The sequence below is a fragment of the Enhydra lutris genome, unplaced genomic scaffold (assembly GCF_002288905.1).
Source record: "Enhydra lutris kenyoni isolate GAN:26980312 unplaced genomic scaffold, ASM228890v2 scaffoldscaffold13, whole genome shotgun sequence".
In the NCBI taxonomy this organism is placed as follows: domain Eukaryota; kingdom Metazoa; phylum Chordata; class Mammalia; order Carnivora; family Mustelidae; genus Enhydra; species Enhydra lutris.
The window spans coordinates 30,985,227-31,005,222 of NW_019154097.1; the positions used below are offsets into that span (position 1 = coordinate 30,985,227).

The following is a 19,996-nucleotide window of genomic DNA, read 5'->3' on the forward strand; positions in this document are numbered from 1 at the left end:
CATATAGTAGAGCGCAACAAAACCAAAAGTTGTTTCTTTCAAAAGCCTCCCTTCTGCCTCAGACTCTTAGTCGTACTCCCCAAAAGCAATTAATAGTGTCTTAGATATTCTTTGTAATGTTTCTTAATATACATGTTCTTTTCAGATATTCATTCTGAACCATACTGTATGCGCTTCCTTTTTCCTTCCTTCTTTCCTTCTTTCCTTCCTTCCCTCCCTCTCTCCTTTGCTTCTTTTCCTTTCTCCCTTCCTTCCTCCTTCCCTCCCTCCCTCCCTTCCTTCTTTACTTTCTTCCTTCTTTCCTTCCTTCCTTCCTCCCTCTCTCTTTCTTTTAACATCTTTGTGCCTCAGTTTTTTCATCCATAAAATAAGGGAAGTAATAGAACCCGCCTTATTGCATTGTTATGCAGATATGATGAGTTAATATGTATTGTGTGGTTTGAATAGTACTTAGCACTTAAGCCTTATAGAGGGGTGCCTGGGTGGTTCAGTCAGTTAAGCATCTGCCTTCTGCTCAGGTCATGATTGTGGGGTCCTGGGATCAAGCCCCATGTTTGTCCATTGTCCATCAGGCTCCCTGCTCAGCAAGGAGCCTGTAGCCTGCTTCTCCCTCTCCCTGTGCCTTTCCCCCTCACTCATGCTCTTTCAAAATAAATAAATAAATAAAATATTAAAAAAAAAAAAAAAAAAAAGAGGAAGCCGTGTATAAATGTCAGAACTGTTGTAATTACAAGAGGACATATGGTCCTGCACAGAATGACAGCGAGGGTAAGCCTGGATTTGGGAGGTTATAGGTGATGGTCAGGGACTGCTTTGGGGGAACACAGTGTCTGCCAGACACTCTTTATATGTGTGTGGAATGAATGATCCGGCCAGTGATGAGTCAACAGGTAAAATCATTGGCAGAGTCAGCCAGCAGCCTGGGCTTGAGACTTGTCCTACAAATCTCAGAGCTCAGAAGTAGAAGGGGATAAAAGACCTAATTGGGTTACCCCCACTAGGATCTTATCATCAGGTGACTGGATCAAAGATCAAGGGAGAGAAGTTTTGAAGTAGTGTTATTGATTTCTTTTTCTCCTTTCTTGACTTTCTAAAATTAGATATTTAGACCATTGCTTTGCAGGTACACCAGATTCTTTACCAAAACTGAGTTTCGTTACTTACATTCTATTTGAGAAGTAGTACTATCATTTTGTATCAGTTATTTTGAGAAATTGGCACTTTTAACTCCGGCTGACCATACATCCGGTATAGGAAGGTGGAGAGAAGTCACTCAGACCAGTCCACCACTGTTAAGTTGCACTGTGACCTTGAGCAAATTATTTAACCTGAAGTCTCCATTTTTCAACCTGTAAGATTAGGATTGTGATCATGTATTTAGAGGTTGGAGGGCTAAATAAGATTGTATATGTAAAATGCCTAGTACAGGGCCTGGTATATCATGAGTGCTCAATAAATGCTAATTTGCCCATTCACTAGAGTGTTCCTGCTGGTTATGTGGTGCCTAGAAAGCCTTGTCAAGGTTCCGGAAGGAAGGGGAAAGAGGCTCCAGGCAAACCAGTGTGCTAACAGCCTCGAGCCCCTAGTTTTTCACAGGCTCCATAAAGGTGAGAGCCAGAGAGGGGCCATGGTTGTGAGTGAGTGGCGAGTAGGGTTGTGTCTAAATTCTTAGTCTCTGAATAGATCTACCCTCAGTGTATTCTTTATTCTAAAAATGCATGTGATTCATTTTCAGTGAGAAATAATTACATATGTTGAAAGTTTTTGAGGATAGGTATTACCATTTTAAATATATTCAGTGAAATCTTCTGGATTCTTAAAAAGCAAAGAGAACTGGGGTGTGTATTTAGTCGAGAGTGGTGGTTGAATAAATATAGGATTTCCAGGAGGTAAAAGGCTTGGCTATAGGGGTTCTTCACACATGACACTGAATACATTTGATGTTTTCTATTACATGAAACTTATCTGGACAAAATATCTAGTTCACTGTTGTTTAAAAAGTGCTCTTGATTCTTAATCTGGGGGTGCTGGTGTGTTCGCTGGGAGGCGGCCCTGCCTTTCCATGGAGCTGGCGGGAGGCCCTCTCCAGCTATGTCTCAGTATTCCAAAACCTTCCAGGCTTTCCGTGGCATCTGTTCAGCTGCACACCTAACACATTTTTATTTTTTTTTAATGAGGGAAGTAATTTTAAAGAAAAGAATCTTTAGCTGAAAACATCATCTGTGGCAATTTAGAACCACCCTGAAGCACGTGTTTTAGGGAGATGAACGGTGTCATCTGTTCTCTGTGTACTCTGGCCGCGAGGCTGACGTTTTATATACTTTTGCAGATGAGCCTCTTCGTGAATGTCATGAGCAGTTATCAGTCTGTCATGCATAGAGTGGAAAGGGCCAAGCCGAACTGTAAGGGTGTCAGTACATTATGGCGATAAAATTTTTCACATCCTCAAATTAAAAAAAAACAAAACAGTACTTGACAAGTGAATCTGTTTTAGATTATTTCAGATACTATGGAAACTGAATTTCTGTTTGTTCATTTCTCCCATTAGAAGTGGGTTGTGGGGGCGCCTGGGTGGCTCAGTGGGTTAAAGCCTCTGCCTTCGGCTGGGGTCATGATCCCAGGGTTCTGGGATTGAGCCCCGCATCGGGCTCTCTGCTCCGCGGGGGGGGCCTGCTTCCTCCTCTCTCTCTGCCTGCCTCCCTGCCTACTTGTGATCTCTCTCTCTGTCAAATGAATAAATAAAATCTTAAAAAAAAAAAAAAAAGAAGTGGGTTGTGTTTCAAAAGTTGGTTTTCAAGTCAGTTGTTAGGAATTTGGAACTTACTTACTAGAAAGAAAAAAATAATGGTTTGGATTTGTGGGCTAGCCCACATTTGAACCCTAAAGGAGCCAGAATACTTTGCACTCACAAGGTAGAATATTGCTCTTGTAGCCCTAGCCACTTAATACAAGGGAAAAGAGATAAAACTGAGTAAACAATTTCTGCAGAGTGCTAAGAAAAAACAGGTCTTATTAGATAAGGCATAGGAGGAAAGGGGCAAGAAAGATTGTGTAACCTCAGGTAAGTTATAGAAACTTTCTGACGTCAGTTTTTAAGTCTGTGAGACTGGGTCTTTGTGGGGGCTAAATGAGATAATGCAGGTAATAATAAACTCTCCGTAATGGCTGCTGCTATAAATATACGTACAAAGAGGAACCAAACCCTAGTTTCCTACAGATTCTCGGTCCAGTGCCTTGTCTTGCATGTGGTTATGTTGGGACAGGAGTGAGGAGAGATGAGGAGGTTCAGGCACTGCTGTCAGCTCTTTGTGCATGACCTTGGCCCAGAGGTGTGTGGCGGACAATAGCTTCTGGTCTGGGTGTTACCCACCTCTAGTAGGAAGTTTATTACGCTCCGTTATGCAGGGGGGCACCCCTTTTTCCTTCTCTCACCGCTGCCTGTTCCCTGTTGTCAGTTGCCCCCTCCTCCTCCAGCACCCAACGTTCCTGTGAAAAGGTACCCTGACCTTAGTGACTACAGGGAGCAAGCAAAGCCCACAGAGGGTTTGTTGTTGTGGCTTCTTTTTAAAAAAAAGGGAAAGGTAGCATTTTGGAGGGTGCCTAGTACATCCCAGGCACAGTCCTGGGCATTTTGACATGTTTTCCTCATTTAATTTTCCTGACAGCCCCCTTAGGAGTGGGTATGGTTATTCCATTTTGTAGGCCAGGAAGGGAGAACCTTAGACAGCACGATGAAGGTAGCACAGCTAGGAAATCACAGAGCAGGGACTCACAACCAGGTCTGTCTGGCTATCAGGCCCTCGCTCCAGCTGCCCTCTGGGTTCTCAAGGGAATGCACACATACGGTTATCTACGGTGAGTCCAGCCGTTCTGTCCTTATATAAACTTGACTGTGCACCCTTGGGAAGGAGAGAAGTGGAATGAGATTTAGCTTATTAACACCACTAACTTTAAAAATTGAACAGTATCTGGCTCCCATCCCTCATTTCAAATCGAATCACATAATGGGGATGAAAACATATTGATTAGGGAAAAACTATTTATTAGAGGTAAAAATTGTTTACCATGTAAATATGCTACATGTTCCGTTATACACGACTTGGCATTTCAACATTTCATAATCTGTTGCATTTAATTAGGCACAGTACATAAAGTATGCATCACAAGTAAACAAGGGAAACACAATGGCAAATTTTTCTAAGATTTGTGCTTCATAAATTTCCAGTTTTCTAATCTCAGTAATGATGTTTTAGTGTCGGCTGCTGCTTTTCCAAACAAATGCTGATCCTCTCCCTAATGTGTTCCATGCAAGGAAGCAAAGCTAAGGATGAACTCTGAAGTTCTGCATTTCTGCTTCTTCAAGATTAGGTCTCTAAGTAATAATTTTTCGCTTTTATTTAACATTGTTGTTAAAATGATAAGTGTAGGGATCGAATGTGAAATGGATACAGTTAATGCTAACTAATTAATCAACTGGCTTTCGGTGACTGTACAGACATTGTAGATGGTTTAGCAGCGTAATTTGAACATGGAGTTTTCAAAGCAGTCTGGGAAATTTTAACAGCTTGAGATTTACAAAAAGTGTCTGATTTTAATTATTTCAAGTATTCTCGGACCTGCCAAGCTCACCCTCCTGACAGGATACAGGAATGGGACTGTCGATTTCTGTGATTGTGTGGGCCAGCACAGGGCCTGGTGTACTTCTGGAGATTGTTAAATGACTTCTAAACCATATTTTAAAGAGGGAGATTGGTTCCTTTTTTCATTGTAAAGTACATTTCTCTAATTTAAAAAAAAAAATACCCGCTTATCTGAAATCAATTTGGGTAATATTTGAAAACACACAGAAAAACACATAGAAATGACTTATAAATCCACTCTAAAAGATAATCACATTCTGAGTGGTGTGTGGGTCCTAATACTTTTTTCCTGTACATATGCGTGTGTGTATGTGTGTGCATTTGCACATATGTGAGTATTTTTACCCCCTAAATCTCATGTCATATGAAAGAAAAAAAATGCCCTTTGTTCCTCTTTATAATATATTGTGAATATTTCCCCATGTCAATAAATATTCTTCCTCAACATGATTTTTAATCAATGGTCATATCCCATTATACAGGTGTGCTATAAATCTACTTTTTTTTCCTAGTGTCAATAGGAATGTAGTGAATCCCTTTACACATATACCTCTAAATACTTCCTCAAGGTAATGTCTTAGGAATGCTGATTCAAAGGGTCTGTGCAACCCTATTCAAAGGGTTGGCTTACTCTCCAGAAAGATTAAGCTAAATATTAAGTAAACTATGTCTGTCTCCTTAGGTGTCCTTCTTTAATCAGACTGTTTTTGATTTCCTGAAGCTGACACATTCGTTCTTGGTCTAGCTCCAAAAGGTCATGGTGACGCCTGGAAGTGGTTGCCTGAATGAGCCCCACTTTTATAGCCAGAGGTCTTTAATAAGCACACCCTGTCAGGGTTTTTGCACTGTACTCACGCAAAAAAGTGGAAGTGAAGCCAGAGGTAGCCTGTTCACTGAAGACAGCAGTCGTGAACTTGGTTATATACATGGTCCGCAAAGTGCCGGAAGGTGTTAGGGCCTGGTGACCAGCTTTCCTTATACATGTAGAAACTCTTTCTGAAAATCCATGAGCCTCAGAAGGCGGCTGTGGTGGAAGCATTGTGTGGGTTTTTCCCCTCTTCCACTTTATCACTTGCCATTTTTCCACTTTGATGAAAGGAAATCTCCCACCTTATATGATGGCCCATTGCCCCAAAGGATGAGACCCTCTCTGGTCCCCACTAAGGGATTATATAAAATACTGGTGATAACTGAACCACCTTCAGTCAGTACTTTATAACCTTGTACCCCTCTCATTAAGAAATATATGTGTGATATAAAAAAAAAAAACTACTCTACTTTTGATGGTTAAAACAAGTACTTTTATTTATTGGAATAAGTCTTTGTATTGCTTTGATCAGTTTTAGACTAATTGTAATGATAGCCTAATCCAGAAAGATGTATTAAACATGTAGATCCTTATAATATAGGAAATAAAACAATTTTCAATTTCCATTTTTTTGTAGAGCATAAAAGTATTTTGTATTAGGAGACTACAGAAGGGAAATGTAATGGAAATACACTTCTAAGAACAAAAGAGAATGCAAAATTTCTGACTGTTAAAGAAAAGCAAGTTTATGTATTTTTTGAAATGGATTGTGGGTATCAAATTGCTTTGCTATTTAAATTTGGTTGGATACATTTTAAAGAATAGTGTTACAGTTTTATTTTAAAATGTCAACATTTATGACAAACCGAAATAACACTGTTTATAACTGTATAAACTTATAATGAAAAATTGTAGATATCAACTTTAGAAATGTGCAAAGGACAAAATATGTGTAAGCGGGTACCTGATTATTCAAAATTTCTTTAGGGAATATTCCAGCAAAAAAAGTGTGCCACCCACTGACACAGGACAGGTACCTTGCTGGGAAGGCTGCCTCGCCCGGCCTCAGGTGTCCTCACCTGAACCCATTCCCCACTGGACTTCCTAGAAATCTCAGACTCATCCTTTGTCTTCCCTCCACTACTTTTCCACCTACTGAGGCCCTGCAGAAAGGAGCTGTGAGATGGCTTGCAGGACGCCTCTTTAGGCTTTCCCCTGGCAACAACACTCTCCCTTGTCCTGGACCATAGCCAGAACCCAGAGCCTGCTGCTCCTGCCGTTACGCCCGCCCACCCCTTGGTACCTGTGCCTAAGTGCCCCTTGCTGTGCCTCATTCTGCCCGGTGGGAATGGCCCTCTCTTGTTAGTCCTCCCCTCTAAAGTCCCTTCTTTCAGAGACAGCTGAGTGTGTGATCACCACCATCCTGCAATTTTTATGGATTGTTTTGAGCATCTTGCATTGTTATATCATCAGATTGCAAATTCTAGGCAGGTAGAGGTACATGTTTATTTGTTCTTTTATCTCCTCATGCCACAAAGTACAGTATTGACCATAATAGATACTCAGTAAACATCCCAACTGATATTAAAAAGGAAAAAACAGATGGGGAGTCCTGGTGTTGAAACCTGGAACTGTGACACTTTGCTGTCTGATTTTGGGCGACCTGTGTAGTCTGGGTCTCTTGTTCCTTGGTTGGTATAGCATGGGAGATAGCAACAGGAAATAGTCATCAGATCACTGCCATGGGCCAAGTCATTAACATACCCAAAATTCTATGAGTTTGTCTTTTTTTAGATTCCACATATAAAAATATTTGGCCTTTTAAAAGGGATTGGCAGTCTGCTGCCAGGTTGAGTTAGGGAAACGCATGGCTCTAGTAAACAGTGAGACCGCAAGTGTTTCTGGCCACTTCTTGGCCTTGTAGAGGGGCCCCGGAAAATCAGCAGCCTGCAGAATGTTCCCTACTCATTTCCCCAATTGCCAAAGGCTCACAGTCTAGGAGCTGTGACCATGAATAGAAGGAGGTGTGTACTTGCATTTTTATTCTCTCTCTCTTTTTTTTGGTCATTTTTAATTGGTCTTAAAATCTTGCCTGGCCCCTTGCCTTCTGCACAGTCCAGAGTCATGAATCCTTGATACATGGCTCAAAAGAGAAGCATGGGACAGCATATTCCCTTTCTCTCTACCAATTTCCTGCCTGCGTTTCTGTTCTGGGACCAACATACAGACCATCCCAGCTCCGAGACAGCGCAGGCTCTGCTCTGCTCACTGTCCCATGTGTACGGCCTGGTTCCACGGTGAGAACCGTGTAGGAGGGACTCATGTGATCCGTGGCTTTTGGTGCTTCCTACAGGGTGAGGGTGGAGATTTCATTTGCAACTAATTGTACCCATCTGTTTTTAAAAGGTGACAGACATTCCTGAACTTAGGTGTCGATTCGTGCATTAATTACACTGATCTTAGTTGCGGCAGCCTGTTCTTAACGGCTGATGGCTGCAGCACCCAGTCTGTGATCTCAGAATGGGACGTGCATATTTTAATTTGAGAAATAGTTTAACATTTTTAGATATTCATTTAGATGTGGTTATGCAGGTTAAACATAACGTATGATCACTGCTTCTTTCATTGCTTCCAATTAAACCTTGCTTGTTAGTTTAACCTCTAGGTAATCCCATCAAACAATTGGTGTCAAGGAAACACTGCCCACAGTAGCTTTGGATGAGTGGCCATTAATTTTAATTGCCTTGATATTAAAGATTAAGAAGTATTGGGACTAGCAGAATAGAAACGATCTGATGTCAAGCAAATCCACTTGCTAAAGCTTCCCCAGGCTGCTGGTGATATTAAAATTTTACTGTGAGAATTAAATAAACCTTTATTAGTGATGACTGTTGTTTGATTGGTCCAGGGGTATGCATAAACACGGGATTCTTGCGTATCTAGAGATGAGACCCTTCAGTGGTACAGAGATTCCTCAATTATGAAACTGTTAATAAAGCTGTAATCTGATTTTCCAGGCTAGGTTTCATTAATGTATTATAGCTTCTCTGATTGTCAAGGTAATATTAACTACAAAGTACAGAATCCAACAGAGAATTGTTTAGAAGAGGAGAATTCTAAGATGGGCCTTTGTTGCTAAATTCAGAGTTGGGGAATTTTCATTAATTATACTTAAGAAATGCCATATTCCCTCTCAACCAGGAATATCTCCCTTTGCACTGCAGATATATTCAATATTTAACTCTTTCAAAGGCCTGCTGGTCTTATTCAGACGAACTAGAGGGATGTATGTTGAAGGAGCTTTTTGAGAACGGGCTCTCTCGTTCTGTCTCCTGAGCTGAGAATGTGCTTATGAAACATGAGGTAGGGTCTGAGGGAACTTGCTTTAATGAGCATAATCAGAACGGATACCTTTATGGTCCTTTTTCAATTTTGAGTCAAAACTTTTGTTTTTAGAGTCCTAGAATTCTGGTATGGGACTGGATCCTAAGGGTCACTGAGGCTAACTTCTGGTGCAGAAATCCCTTCCAGAGCATCTGTCTCCACGTTCTTGGAGGCCTGGGCTCCACAGCAGCATCATCTCTGGCTTCTCCTTCTCACTTGACCTCTTCAGCTGGTCCTTGGCAAATTCCGCCAATGCATCCCCCATGATAGCTGCCCTCTCCATAACTATTGCTCTGCCTGGTTCCGGTCCTCATTGCCTCCTCACCTGTATACTCTCCTGGCTTTTCCTCCCACTGCCACATCCTATTTGATGCTCATATGCTCCTGCCCCAAGCATATGGGGCTCAAAGAAGGGAGGGCAAAGAAGGCCAATGGCCTAGTGGGGTTCAGTCTCCCGGGGCTGTTTGAAAACCTGATATTATCACCATCGAGGTGTTGGAACTAAGGATGATGATGAGAAATGAGAGTGAACGAGATCTTAGTTCCTAATAGAGAACTGAATATCCTTTAGAATCATCCAACGGTGGAATCAGGGACTTTGTGAGATAGGAAGTACCCTGTCTCTAGAGGTTGAGATGCTGTAAACACAAGAGAACACAGAAGGAGGTGCAGGTTTAGAGGACACATGAATTCCATTTTAGACCTCTTGAGTTGGAGATTGTCACAAAACATTTATATGTTAACATCTTTACAATCAAGAATTGAAATTCTTCATACAAGTTAGGCCTAGAGATGGAAATCTGGGAGCCAGCCACACAGTGACAATGATTGAAATCATTAATATGGATAAGATTGCTCAAGGAGAAGAGAAAAGAGTTGAGTTATGGCCAAGAGCTGAGTTGTGGAGAACACACACACACACACACACACACACACACACACACACACAAACATACAGCATATCAGACACTGCTGAAAGATCAAAGGAGGAGAGAGAAAAGGCCATTGGATTTGGGATAGGTGTTATGCTGTATAACCACCTTTGTCAGCCACCCAGCCCAGGGATGCAGAGGGCTCTGCGTAATGCTTGGCGCAGAGGAGGTAGTCATCGAATGATAGTTATTATAACCACTACTATTTGATACAAAGGCAGGAAGTGACATATACAGTCCATAAACGGTGTGGGGGGTAGAAATAATAGTGTAACAGGAGCAGCTAGGAAGTCCTGATCTCCAGCATATTTACTTCCTGATGCGTTTTGGCTCGTATCTGTCTGACGAACCTATGCTCATGGTTGTCACAGGAATCCTAGCAAGTGTGCCTGCCTGTGTATGTGTGCGTTCCCCAGTATGAGACAGCATGTGAGCAGCGGCAAGGCCAACATTGTCTTCCTCACGTGGCTTCCTTGCCAGGGTTCTCTGGCTCCTTCTGGAAGGATGAGTGCCATAGGTTGAAGAATGAGAGTTCTATTTCCAAGGCAATTAAACTCTTGGCAGAGAAGGTCAATAAGCATGCCCACTGGTGTAAGTTGGGTTGGAAGGCTCATACGACTCCTTATTTTTCCTCAGGGCCTGTGCATAGCTGTTCAGAATAAAACAGTGACCCACCCAGCCTGATACCACAGCAGTATGCCCTTTTGGCAGATTATTAAGAAATTATTAAAGAGTATTTTTAAACTGTTACTTTAGCAAAAGGGAGCTCAGAGCCTTTTATATAGCAGGTAGGTACCTTTTTATAACCTGCTGTGTGGGTTTTGTTTCTTTATCTAGCTCAGCTATAGGTGCCTGAACACGTTACGTAACTATGAGCAGTGAGTCTTGGGCTGAAGTTTTGCTGTCAGTGAAATGTGATGAAATCTTCCTGTCGCCAAGTTCCTCTTTAGAAAGCTCTTCCACTTGCATGGGCTGACGTCATAAGTAGTGTGTAAAAGACACAAGTATATTCCACCTGATGAAATCAGAGCTGCTCCCCAGTATTTGCATTTGACCTTATTGGAATTACTTGAATTTCAAGTTGTGACCTTCTCATGTGGTAACTGGCCGAGCTTGAGCAGCCATCTTGGCAGACACACAGAACCTTCTAAGACAGGAGACAAAGGGGTCGTTCATCCATTATTAATTGATGTTACTTTTTTCAGCAGACCAAACACGATTCTACTGTCCAACTGCCAAAATCATTCCAGACCCAAAAGCAAGAAGTCATTCCTTCACAAAAATTTGTTATTTACCTAACTTAACAAATGTTCCCTTTGGTTTTTTCAGCTCCTTTTTAGGGGGACTGAACACTTAAATACCGATCGGTATATACCAACTGAATACTTTTTATGAACAGTGCTCCTGTCCTTTTTAATGTGACTGTGGCTAACTCCAAGAAGTGGTGTTACTCTGAGTGTCGAGGTTTGCGGAAAGCAAAAGCGAACCTCGAAAACCAGGGTGTAAGTTAAAAACGGAGTGTTTCCCAAGGTGTCCTCTTGGTGTCCAATGGGTATTGCTGGAAGGTTGACCTCTCTTCCCCTTTACTCATGTCCCTGCGATTTGTAGGTATCCAACTGGTTTGGCAACAAACGAATCAGGTACAAGAAGAATATCGGCAAGTTTCAGGAAGAAGCCAACCTCTATGCCGCAAAGACTGCCGTGACGGCCGCACACGCAGTCGCCGCCGCCGTTCAGAACAACCAGACCAATTCGCCGACCACGCCAAATTCTGGTGCGTACTGGCCACTCGCTCCCTCCTTGGCTCAGGCAGCCTTGTGCCACAAAACCCGGTCCCACAGGCCAGGACACAGCAGCCCTACTGAGGACCCAGTGGAGTTATAAAGGAAGATTTCTATTAAAACGAGGGCTTATTCTAGGGCCGGGCGAATAAGTGGATGGCCAGAGTCCATAAACCCACTGTTCATAACAAGTGCTACTCGCTACTGGTAGATTCTGGAACCTTTATTTACACCTCATGGTGGTTTTTAATTCAGCAGTTATGCGGAGTGCTAGCATTAATAAATATTTTAACTATATTCTTCCATGTATCATTTTAAGGTCCATAGTGGTTTGTCAAAGAATGAAGGAGATAGCAGAAGTGGGAAGGTGACCTGGTGCTGTGCGTAATGAAGCTAAAATGTTGGGGTACAGATGTGCTTCCTACCTAACACAGCTGCAGACTCCAGCCTGCGGCCCTTCTTGGCATTTCTTTAGCATCTGTGCTGACTTGGTAGGTGATGAGCCATGAGGGGTGCAGTGCCTCACACACGGATGCAGTGTCCACAATATCGTGGTACATTTGGGCCACATTTTATGTGACGTCCATGATGGAGTTAGAAACATCTATACATGACAGGGAACTTGGGCAACCGTGAACGGTGTGTAGCCAGTCCAGGCAGATGGACTTGGGGAGCAATTCAAGGCACTTTTCTAAGGAGATCTTTTAAATATATCTTTAAAAGCTCAGAAAGCGAAGGGTTATTATTTCCTTGTTTTGTTTTCTTTCTCCCACCCTCTCCCCCATCACCTCCCTCGCCCCAGACCCCTCACCCCCTGTTCTTTTTAATGAAACTTGAACAGATGAAATTTAGGTAGAAGGTGTATGGCTAAGAAAGAGCTTCAGAAAAGTGTTTCTTCTCCACATGACTGTCCACCATGACAGTTAATGACGGTGAAGAACTCACTTAATGACCAAATCCTAGAGAGAAATGCAAACAAGGGGGCGGCCTGGGGCCGGCTGCTGGGTGTTTTTCTGTTTGCTTCCATCTCCTCTTTGTTTCTTATTTGGGCTTCCCCATTGGTAGGACTTTCCTAGCTGCAAAATGAACCGCAGGACCTACCTCTTTGGAGTTACCCTCCATCTTCTTAGATCTGGAAATGCTTTATGTTGTACACAACCTTTCCCTTCTGCACCTTTTCTCCTCTCCCTGCCTCTAGGTCTTTGAGGATTATGTGTGTAGCTCTCTGTTATTCAGCTACTTAACTCTTTCCTTTCCAGGTTCTTCTGGTTCTTTTAACCTCCCAAATTCTGGGGACATGTTCATGAACATGCAGAGTCTGAATGGGGATTCTTACCAAGGGTCCCAAGTCGGAGCCAATGTGCAATCACAGGTAGGAGAAATGCCCCAACTGGGGCCTTTCTGGCAGGGTAGGGTTTGGGCTCAAAACTCCATACTCTTAGCCCCGTGGAAGTGGTCTGCACATCCATGCAGAACCTGTGCTGGGTGCTTCCAAATGGGACCCATCTGCCCCACCATTTAATTTAACGAGAAGTCAGGTGAACAGTGACTTTTAATGATTCAAACCTGATAAACTTTGTGAATGCATTCGGCTCTGGCTTGAGCTCATGGAGAGGGTTGGGTGCATCTTACTTTTGTAACAACAGCAACAACAACAAATTGTGTGTGCCAGCGTATGTGTGGTTTAAAAATATATCACTCTTTCATTTCTGAAAATTTTAAAGTCAGAATTAAAAAAGCCCTTGAGTTCTTAAAGTATATTTTCTCATCCTCTTAATCAAGAGCAACTACTTGTGTGTGTGTGTTTGGGTGTGCAGCCCATGCATGTGTGTGTGCGCATGCGTCTGTGTGAGAGAGAGAGAGATCCAGTATACATATTTATAAGTAGTTTGCACCCATAGCCACGCACATTTTGCTGAAGATGTAGATGGAAAGTTTGCATTGCCACGAAGGTGTTATTGTTGGGCTGCCATGAAAAACAAAGATGTGTGAGTTTAAATATGCAAAGAATTGCTGAAATTCTGCCAGTCACATTTGATTGATAAATTTGTCTTTCATTGAAGATGCTAAACCCTCATGGCACACATAATTCAAATTGTTTCCTTTTGTAAATGATGATGTTTTAATAGATTTGGGATGATGAATTTTGTTTCGTGTCACTTCTAGGTGGATACCCTCCGTCATGTTATCAATCAGACGGGAGGCTACAGTGATGGTCTTGGAGGAAATTCACTGTACAGTCCACATAATTTAAATGTGAGTACCCTGGGGGACCAGATTCGAAGAGCTGTAGGAGCAGCACCAGGTAAACAGTGACTAATAAATAAATGAATGGCCATTTGACTTGGCTTCTCATCTTGTTCGCAGGTGGGGAAGGCAGCATTTTTGCTGTACCTTTGTTTTATGAACGCAAACACTTAATGTTACCCAGATGCCCTTAGAAGTCCTCACAAATGCCCCAAGTGGCGGCAGGCGTTCTGTCGTCAGTAGAGAACTCACACGTCAGCCCGTTAAGATGCCGTCTCCTACTGGCTGTGCTGTAGGGAGATGGTGGAAAGCAGGTCATTTATCTTCAAATCAAGCAGCAAGAAACATTCCCACACAAAGCCCACATGAAGGGGACAGACTTGAAGGGCCCCAGACCAAGCTAAACAAAAAATTCTGTTCTTAAGAGCAAGCTGGCTGCATTGTCGATGTGGGATAGAAAACATGTTCGGCACTTTTAGTGGCACTTTTAGTTGCCTCTTTTTTTTTTTTTTATGGAGGAAATCATTTTATCTTGTGTAACAAATTCACCAAAACTTTACTTTTACCCTATACCGACATGGATGGAAAATGGCAGAATGCACAGGTGTGGAAAGGGAGCTGGGGTAGGGAGGCGGTGGTTGGGTATCAGGCTGGAGCTGGGGAGGGCAGGAGCGGACAGAACCTGGGATTCCAGACTTCGGGAGGAAACGAACTGCTCAAAGCCTGGTGGTAGAGTCAGGAGGAAAGTGGACAAAATTCTCCCTTTTTAGGGCCTTCGCTTGCTGTGAGAGTAAATATTAATGATTGAAAAAGTGATTGAGGATGTTCAATTGTAAAGGGAAGAAAGGACCATTAAATACTCAAATCTTTTACATTTGAAATGTCAAATCTTTCTTTTTGGGTTTATAAATAACTCATAATAACCCACAACAAACCATATAAAAAGCCTTTTAGTTGCATTTCTCCTTTTTCATTTAAGTGTTTTGAAATGCTTCAGAGAATGTGCGATATCCTTATCAACATGATAAAATATGAAACTGTGATTGCCTGCAGCATTTTAGAGACATGAATTCCATCTTCACTGATGAGGCTTGATAAGGCGCTGTTGTATAATACACTGCATAATCTCAAACCACCAGAGGAAGGATTAATTTATTTTGAAAAAAAGAATGCTTGCTGACAACCTCTCCTCCAGCTGCCACGCTGGGTAAAAATATTGTACATTTGTTGTTTATAAATTTGGATAAAAGAGGAATGATGTTTACTTCAGATGGAATATCTTCAGACTTGTATCTGTGTAAGAGTTTTTCTTTTTCTAAGTAGATTTTTCATACCTGAGGGGCAAAAACAGCTTACCGTTTAGAGAAGAGGATGGCTTAGAGTCCCACCAACACACGTGCGCGTGTCACCGTCCAGCCTGCACAACCGAGGCTTTGGAAATGCATCGCCTTGGTGTTACCTTTTTCCTGGCCGGAATCTGATAGGCCTCGAGCCCGGGAAATCCTTTTCCCTTTGGCTCTGCTCTTTTCTGCCTCGTTGCTACCCGCCTCCCCTCCCTTGCTCTTGGTCCTGGAGGCGGGAAAGGTGCCTTCCGTGCAGCAGGGTGCAATCAGAAGACAGGGCACTCTCCAAGGACAGTGACCCTGGGAGAAAGGGACGGACCCACCGGGCCCACCGAGCACAAGGCTCACCTAGAAGCCCGTCCCAGGCTGGGCGGGGACCCCGGGTGGAGTTCTCTCGGGGCCCAGTGGCACAGGCCTCAAAGAAGCCTTTTTGGGTGGACTCACGGGAGAAGTCGCAGACGGAGGCAAAAGAGGAAAGAGGCAGGGGGGCCTCGTGACCCACCCCAGCACTGGCGTGGGAGGTCCGGGTCTGGGGACAGCACCGCGGGAGGCGGGTCTGAGCCGCAGGCACTGGTGGCAGCCCGCTCCCCCTCGCCTTCTTCTCTCCAGAAAGGCCCGCCCCGTCACTTCCACTCAGTGTTCCCCAACTCACGGGCCCAGCACCTCCCTCTTCTTGACTGACATAAAAATATGTAGCGACAAGCTGTCTGCCACAGCAGAAATCTGATCAGACATTGATTTCAGCAATTGCCTCTATGGGCCGAGACAGAAGGCGAATTTGTTTCTGAGCACTGTTACCGCGACGCAGGTCCGAGGCAGGAAGGGCCGGCGGCACGTGAGCAGCCGTAGCAACCTCCCGGAGAGGCGCTCCAGTTAGAGATAATTGGAATACAGATTTGAATAGTGGGCCCCTCCGCAGTTCATGCATTTTCATTCCGGAAGATGCTATTTGGAGGGAAATTCTGGCCTTCATTTTCCAAGGGTTACAGTAGCTGGCTGTCAGGCGTGCGTGGAAAGGGGAGGGGGGCAACCTCTTCTCTTTGGAAACGAGGATTAAGCCGGGCTGAAGTTTATACTTCGTGGAGCCCAAGGTCTGGCGGAGGCACTGCATCGAGCTTCTCCACTGCTCCCTTTCGAAAAGATTTCTCTCCGAGTCACTTTATTTTTTACAGCCAATCAAAGGCCAAGCCGCACGCCAGCTTGAGGCTCGCCGAGGCCCTCCTTCAGCGAGCTGATTTATTGCCAAGACTTTACTTGGTGGGATGGATTTGCTTTACATGCATTTAATCCCACTTTAACACATGCTTCAAACTCCTGCCAAAGTGGGTTTAGAAAATACATTTTGCTAATGTAGCTTTGCTCTCACGTTGTCATCTGGGTATTTGAAATTGGGGAGGAGAATTAATCTGGAGACGTGCACCCGTTGAACTGCGATTCTCCTTTCAGGCTAATGGAGGCTGGCAGGACGCAACAACTCCATCTTCTGTGACTTCCCCTACAGAAGGCCCAGGAAGCGTGCACTCGGATACCTCTAACTAACTTCCGGCAACACTTCTCCCTGAGCTGACATGCCTCGATAAGTGCGTTCAGAGCAATAGGAGGAAAAGGAAAGCGTTTTTGTAGCCCACCGTCTACAGCTTTACTGTAAAACCTTGTCTTATTAGAGAACTTGGTAAATCAGTTTTTTAAGGAATCATAATCATTTGTATTTATACTTAAAAACACACAATGTTAAAAAAGCACTTTATCCAATTAGGCCAAGATTTAACATTGTTGACAGTCCTGTAGCTATTTTATCATAATTTATTATCGATATTTTACATTAATGGTCTCACAGTTGCCAATTACTTGGCCTTAAGGGTAAAAAGTACAATATATGCTAAACCTCAATCGTTAAAGCAGATGCAAAGATTCACCTCACCTAAATTGACTTTCTCGCATATTTCCATCGCAGACTTTGATTGTCTTTCTTTCATATCGCTAATGGGGTTAGAATAAAGGAGCTGTTTGGCTATCTCTGTTAACGATGGTTTGTTTAAGAATCTTCCTGGTCACGTTTGTGTTTCGATCTCTTATGTTATAATTAGATCAGAGACTGGTAGCATCTTTTCTCTCTCTGGAAGCACCAGTGCCCAGAGTCTGCTCGGTAATTAAATTATGGATCCAGATTGTTCTGGGGGATGAAGACGCTTGCTGCTGATAGAGGTGAACACGAGACCTGTCTGGGGTTGTACGGTGTGCGCTGGGTGCTGCACGGGCTTGTCAAGGTTTGCTCGGTCCTCTGGGCATCGGCAGGGGCCCTGCTCTCTGGAGTGTTGTATATAGTGTAGCAAAAGAGTATTTATACATCTCACCAATCAAAACACAGCTTGATTACCTCATGCGAACTCATACAAACCAATAGAATTTCAACATGTTCTGTAGCTTAGAGTGCTCACTTACTACCTCTGAACAATACTCACGCTGTAGTTCGTCTCTTTCTTACCTTTTTGCATCTTGTAATTAACTCTTTGTTTCCCTTCATAAAATGTAATTGTACATTGTAATCTTTTAAAAGAAAAAAAAAATCAGGGTTGCATTTGCAACCTTTAAAAAACCGAGTGTGGAAACATTGGGTCTTCAATGAACACGGGATCAGTAGAACTGTTGTAAATACTGAGAAAGCATTTTGAATGTCCTTCATCTTGTTACTAATCCATGCAAAAAAGAAAAAAAGGAAAAAAAGCAGCGCCGATCGTGATGCATTCAGAGTCCAGTATTCGGTACTGTACACTTTACCCTGCGCGCTGGGGCCCCCTCTCCTTCCTCTCTTTTTGTATTGTATGCGATTCTGAAACTGATTGAGTCATGAAAATAATTTGTGGCGGTGATTCTAATGTATTAAAAATGTTTCGTGTTCCTTTCTAACTGGATTACACCCTGGATTGAAAAAGTCTTCCTCGTGGTAGCTCTATGTAGTTTCAAACATGAATAAACTTTTTGCTTTCATGATTAAATGTTGCTGTGTCTTAACTCCACCGCCACGGGAGCGGGCCGGGGCGGGTCCAGCTGTCCCGGTCACAGAGGGACTTGGAAATGACAGGGAAGCAGGGACTGGAGGACGAGCCCTTACCGACCAACGGCTCTCTCTGGGTGCGCTCCTGACTGGCTCATGGACCGCTGTGGCATGTCCTCCCCTGATCCCTGCGTTCTAAGAATGCCACAAGGAAGCTATTCGTCCCCCTGGCAGAGATTAGGAAAGTAAAGCTCATAAAAGTTAAGCGAATGCCGCAAAGTCACAGAGTTGGGACAACAAGGGGCCATGCTTTGAACCCAGGTGTCTCTGCCCCAGGAGCTCACATTCTCCTGACCTGATGATGCCCCTGGCACTTGTTTGATGGAAAAGACCTTTTCTGTCATTTATTAAAACAATAACTAGTCTCGTCAACCTCATTTCAGGGCTTCCGTGAGATACCAGTTAAGAACAAGCAAGAGTTCCTCTGAAAAGAGTGAGCCTCAGATAGCTACGGAAAAAAACCCCAAAGCTTCACACCCTCTCTAAGTATTCCCTTTAAAATTCTAGACTGATAAAATGTTAGGCCAACAAGAAAGACTTTAATTAGATTAAGCATTGTTTTTGTTTTACTAAAATAGCCAGGAGTCCCATATGTTTACATACACCTCTGTCGTGAATATCTAAATCTTTACCATAAAAGAAGTGGAGAGCAGGTAATTGGCCTGTTTACTATATCTCAAGGAAACTGACTCACAGGAAATCAGATTAATGTTAATCAGCTGCAGCAAATTGTCTATGATAAATACAACTTTTACTATTTCAGTTGGTAGAGCCAAGCAAAACAAGGTCTAGGGCCACCATTCCCATTAATCTTGCAGTTATACCGCGAGAGTAAACTTTACAGAATAGATCGCCCTCCAAAGCTGTCCTCCTTCATGTGGGCTCTCAGCCTGCCTGTAGGAATCTCTCCTGTGGCTAAGTAGTTATTTGCATGATTCAATTAGCTTATGGGTCAGCCTTTCTTATCTTTGTACATAAAACAATCTCCAGGCTATGTGGTTTTGCAAAAATATCCTGTGGAAATCTGACACTTGTGCACACAAATACGTCTTCTTTAATATCCAGAAACACACACTTCCTAAGAAGTGTATCTCAGTTTTCATGTCAGGCCAGCCGGTTGAGAGAGGCACATAGCAGCGCTTGTCGGAGGTTCTCGAGCAGACAAATGGCCTTGAAGGAAGATCGGTGAGCCTGAGGCTTGATTCTGGGAAGGCCTGGATTAAGATCCCAGTCTCTTTCCTACGTCCTGGGTGGGGAGCCCTCACGTTTCCCCTCTTTGCTCTTCTCTAGGGGGACAGAAGCATCCTTACTTCATAGGGAAGGAAATTGGGCCATGGCGTGGGCCCCAAGTTTCTTACGTTTCACACTCCAGATTGGGTGAAATATATTCATCTCGTGGATTTTCATCAGACCACCTTTTCTTGGTCAAGCAATGGGTTAAGGGCTGTACCCAGAGATGAATGAAATCAGGCCCTAGCCCTTGAGAAGCCAAGACCCTGGGCCTGCGCCTGGTTCAGATAGCAAACACTCGTGCAGGTATCGGAAAGGATGGTAGGTTTCTGAACCCCAAGAGTTGAGAAATGAGGATCCCACAATCCATTCACAAGATCAAAGGAAATAACAGCCATCAATCACGGAAAATCACACCCCATGACAGGCTAAGGGGCCTGTCCACGCATATAATACAGTAAGATGCACACGGGCACAGGCGTGCTCAGGGGAGCCTACATGTATGTTCATGAGTTTCTGGAGCCTAAATGAGCAGCTAATGTGGCACATGGATCAGCCTCGTGCACAGCTGCGCAT

General features: G+C 43.4%; 1 protein-coding gene across 3 annotated transcripts in view; it reads left to right on the forward strand.

Moving 5' to 3' along the window:
- LOC111145820 (PBX homeobox 3) overlaps window positions 1-18,133 on the forward strand; it is a 214,656-nt gene extending 196,523 nt beyond the window's left edge. The window contains exons 6-9 of one of the 3 annotated variants that reach the window (XM_022501070.1): window positions 11,373-11,538; window positions 12,805-12,917; window positions 13,712-13,801; window positions 16,582-18,054. In XM_022501070.1, coding sequence (XP_022356778.1) covers window positions 11,373-11,538; window positions 12,805-12,917; window positions 13,712-13,801; window positions 16,582-16,674 — 462 coding nt within the window. In that variant the 3' untranslated portion in view covers window positions 16,675-18,054. Of the gene's footprint in view, window positions 1-11,372; window positions 11,539-12,804; window positions 12,918-13,711; window positions 13,802-16,581 lie in introns of all 3 variants that reach the window. The other 2 variants (XM_022501071.1, XM_022501072.1) reach the window with 2 other exon arrangements.
- The last annotated feature ends 1,863 nt before the right edge of the window (window positions 18,134-19,996 follow it).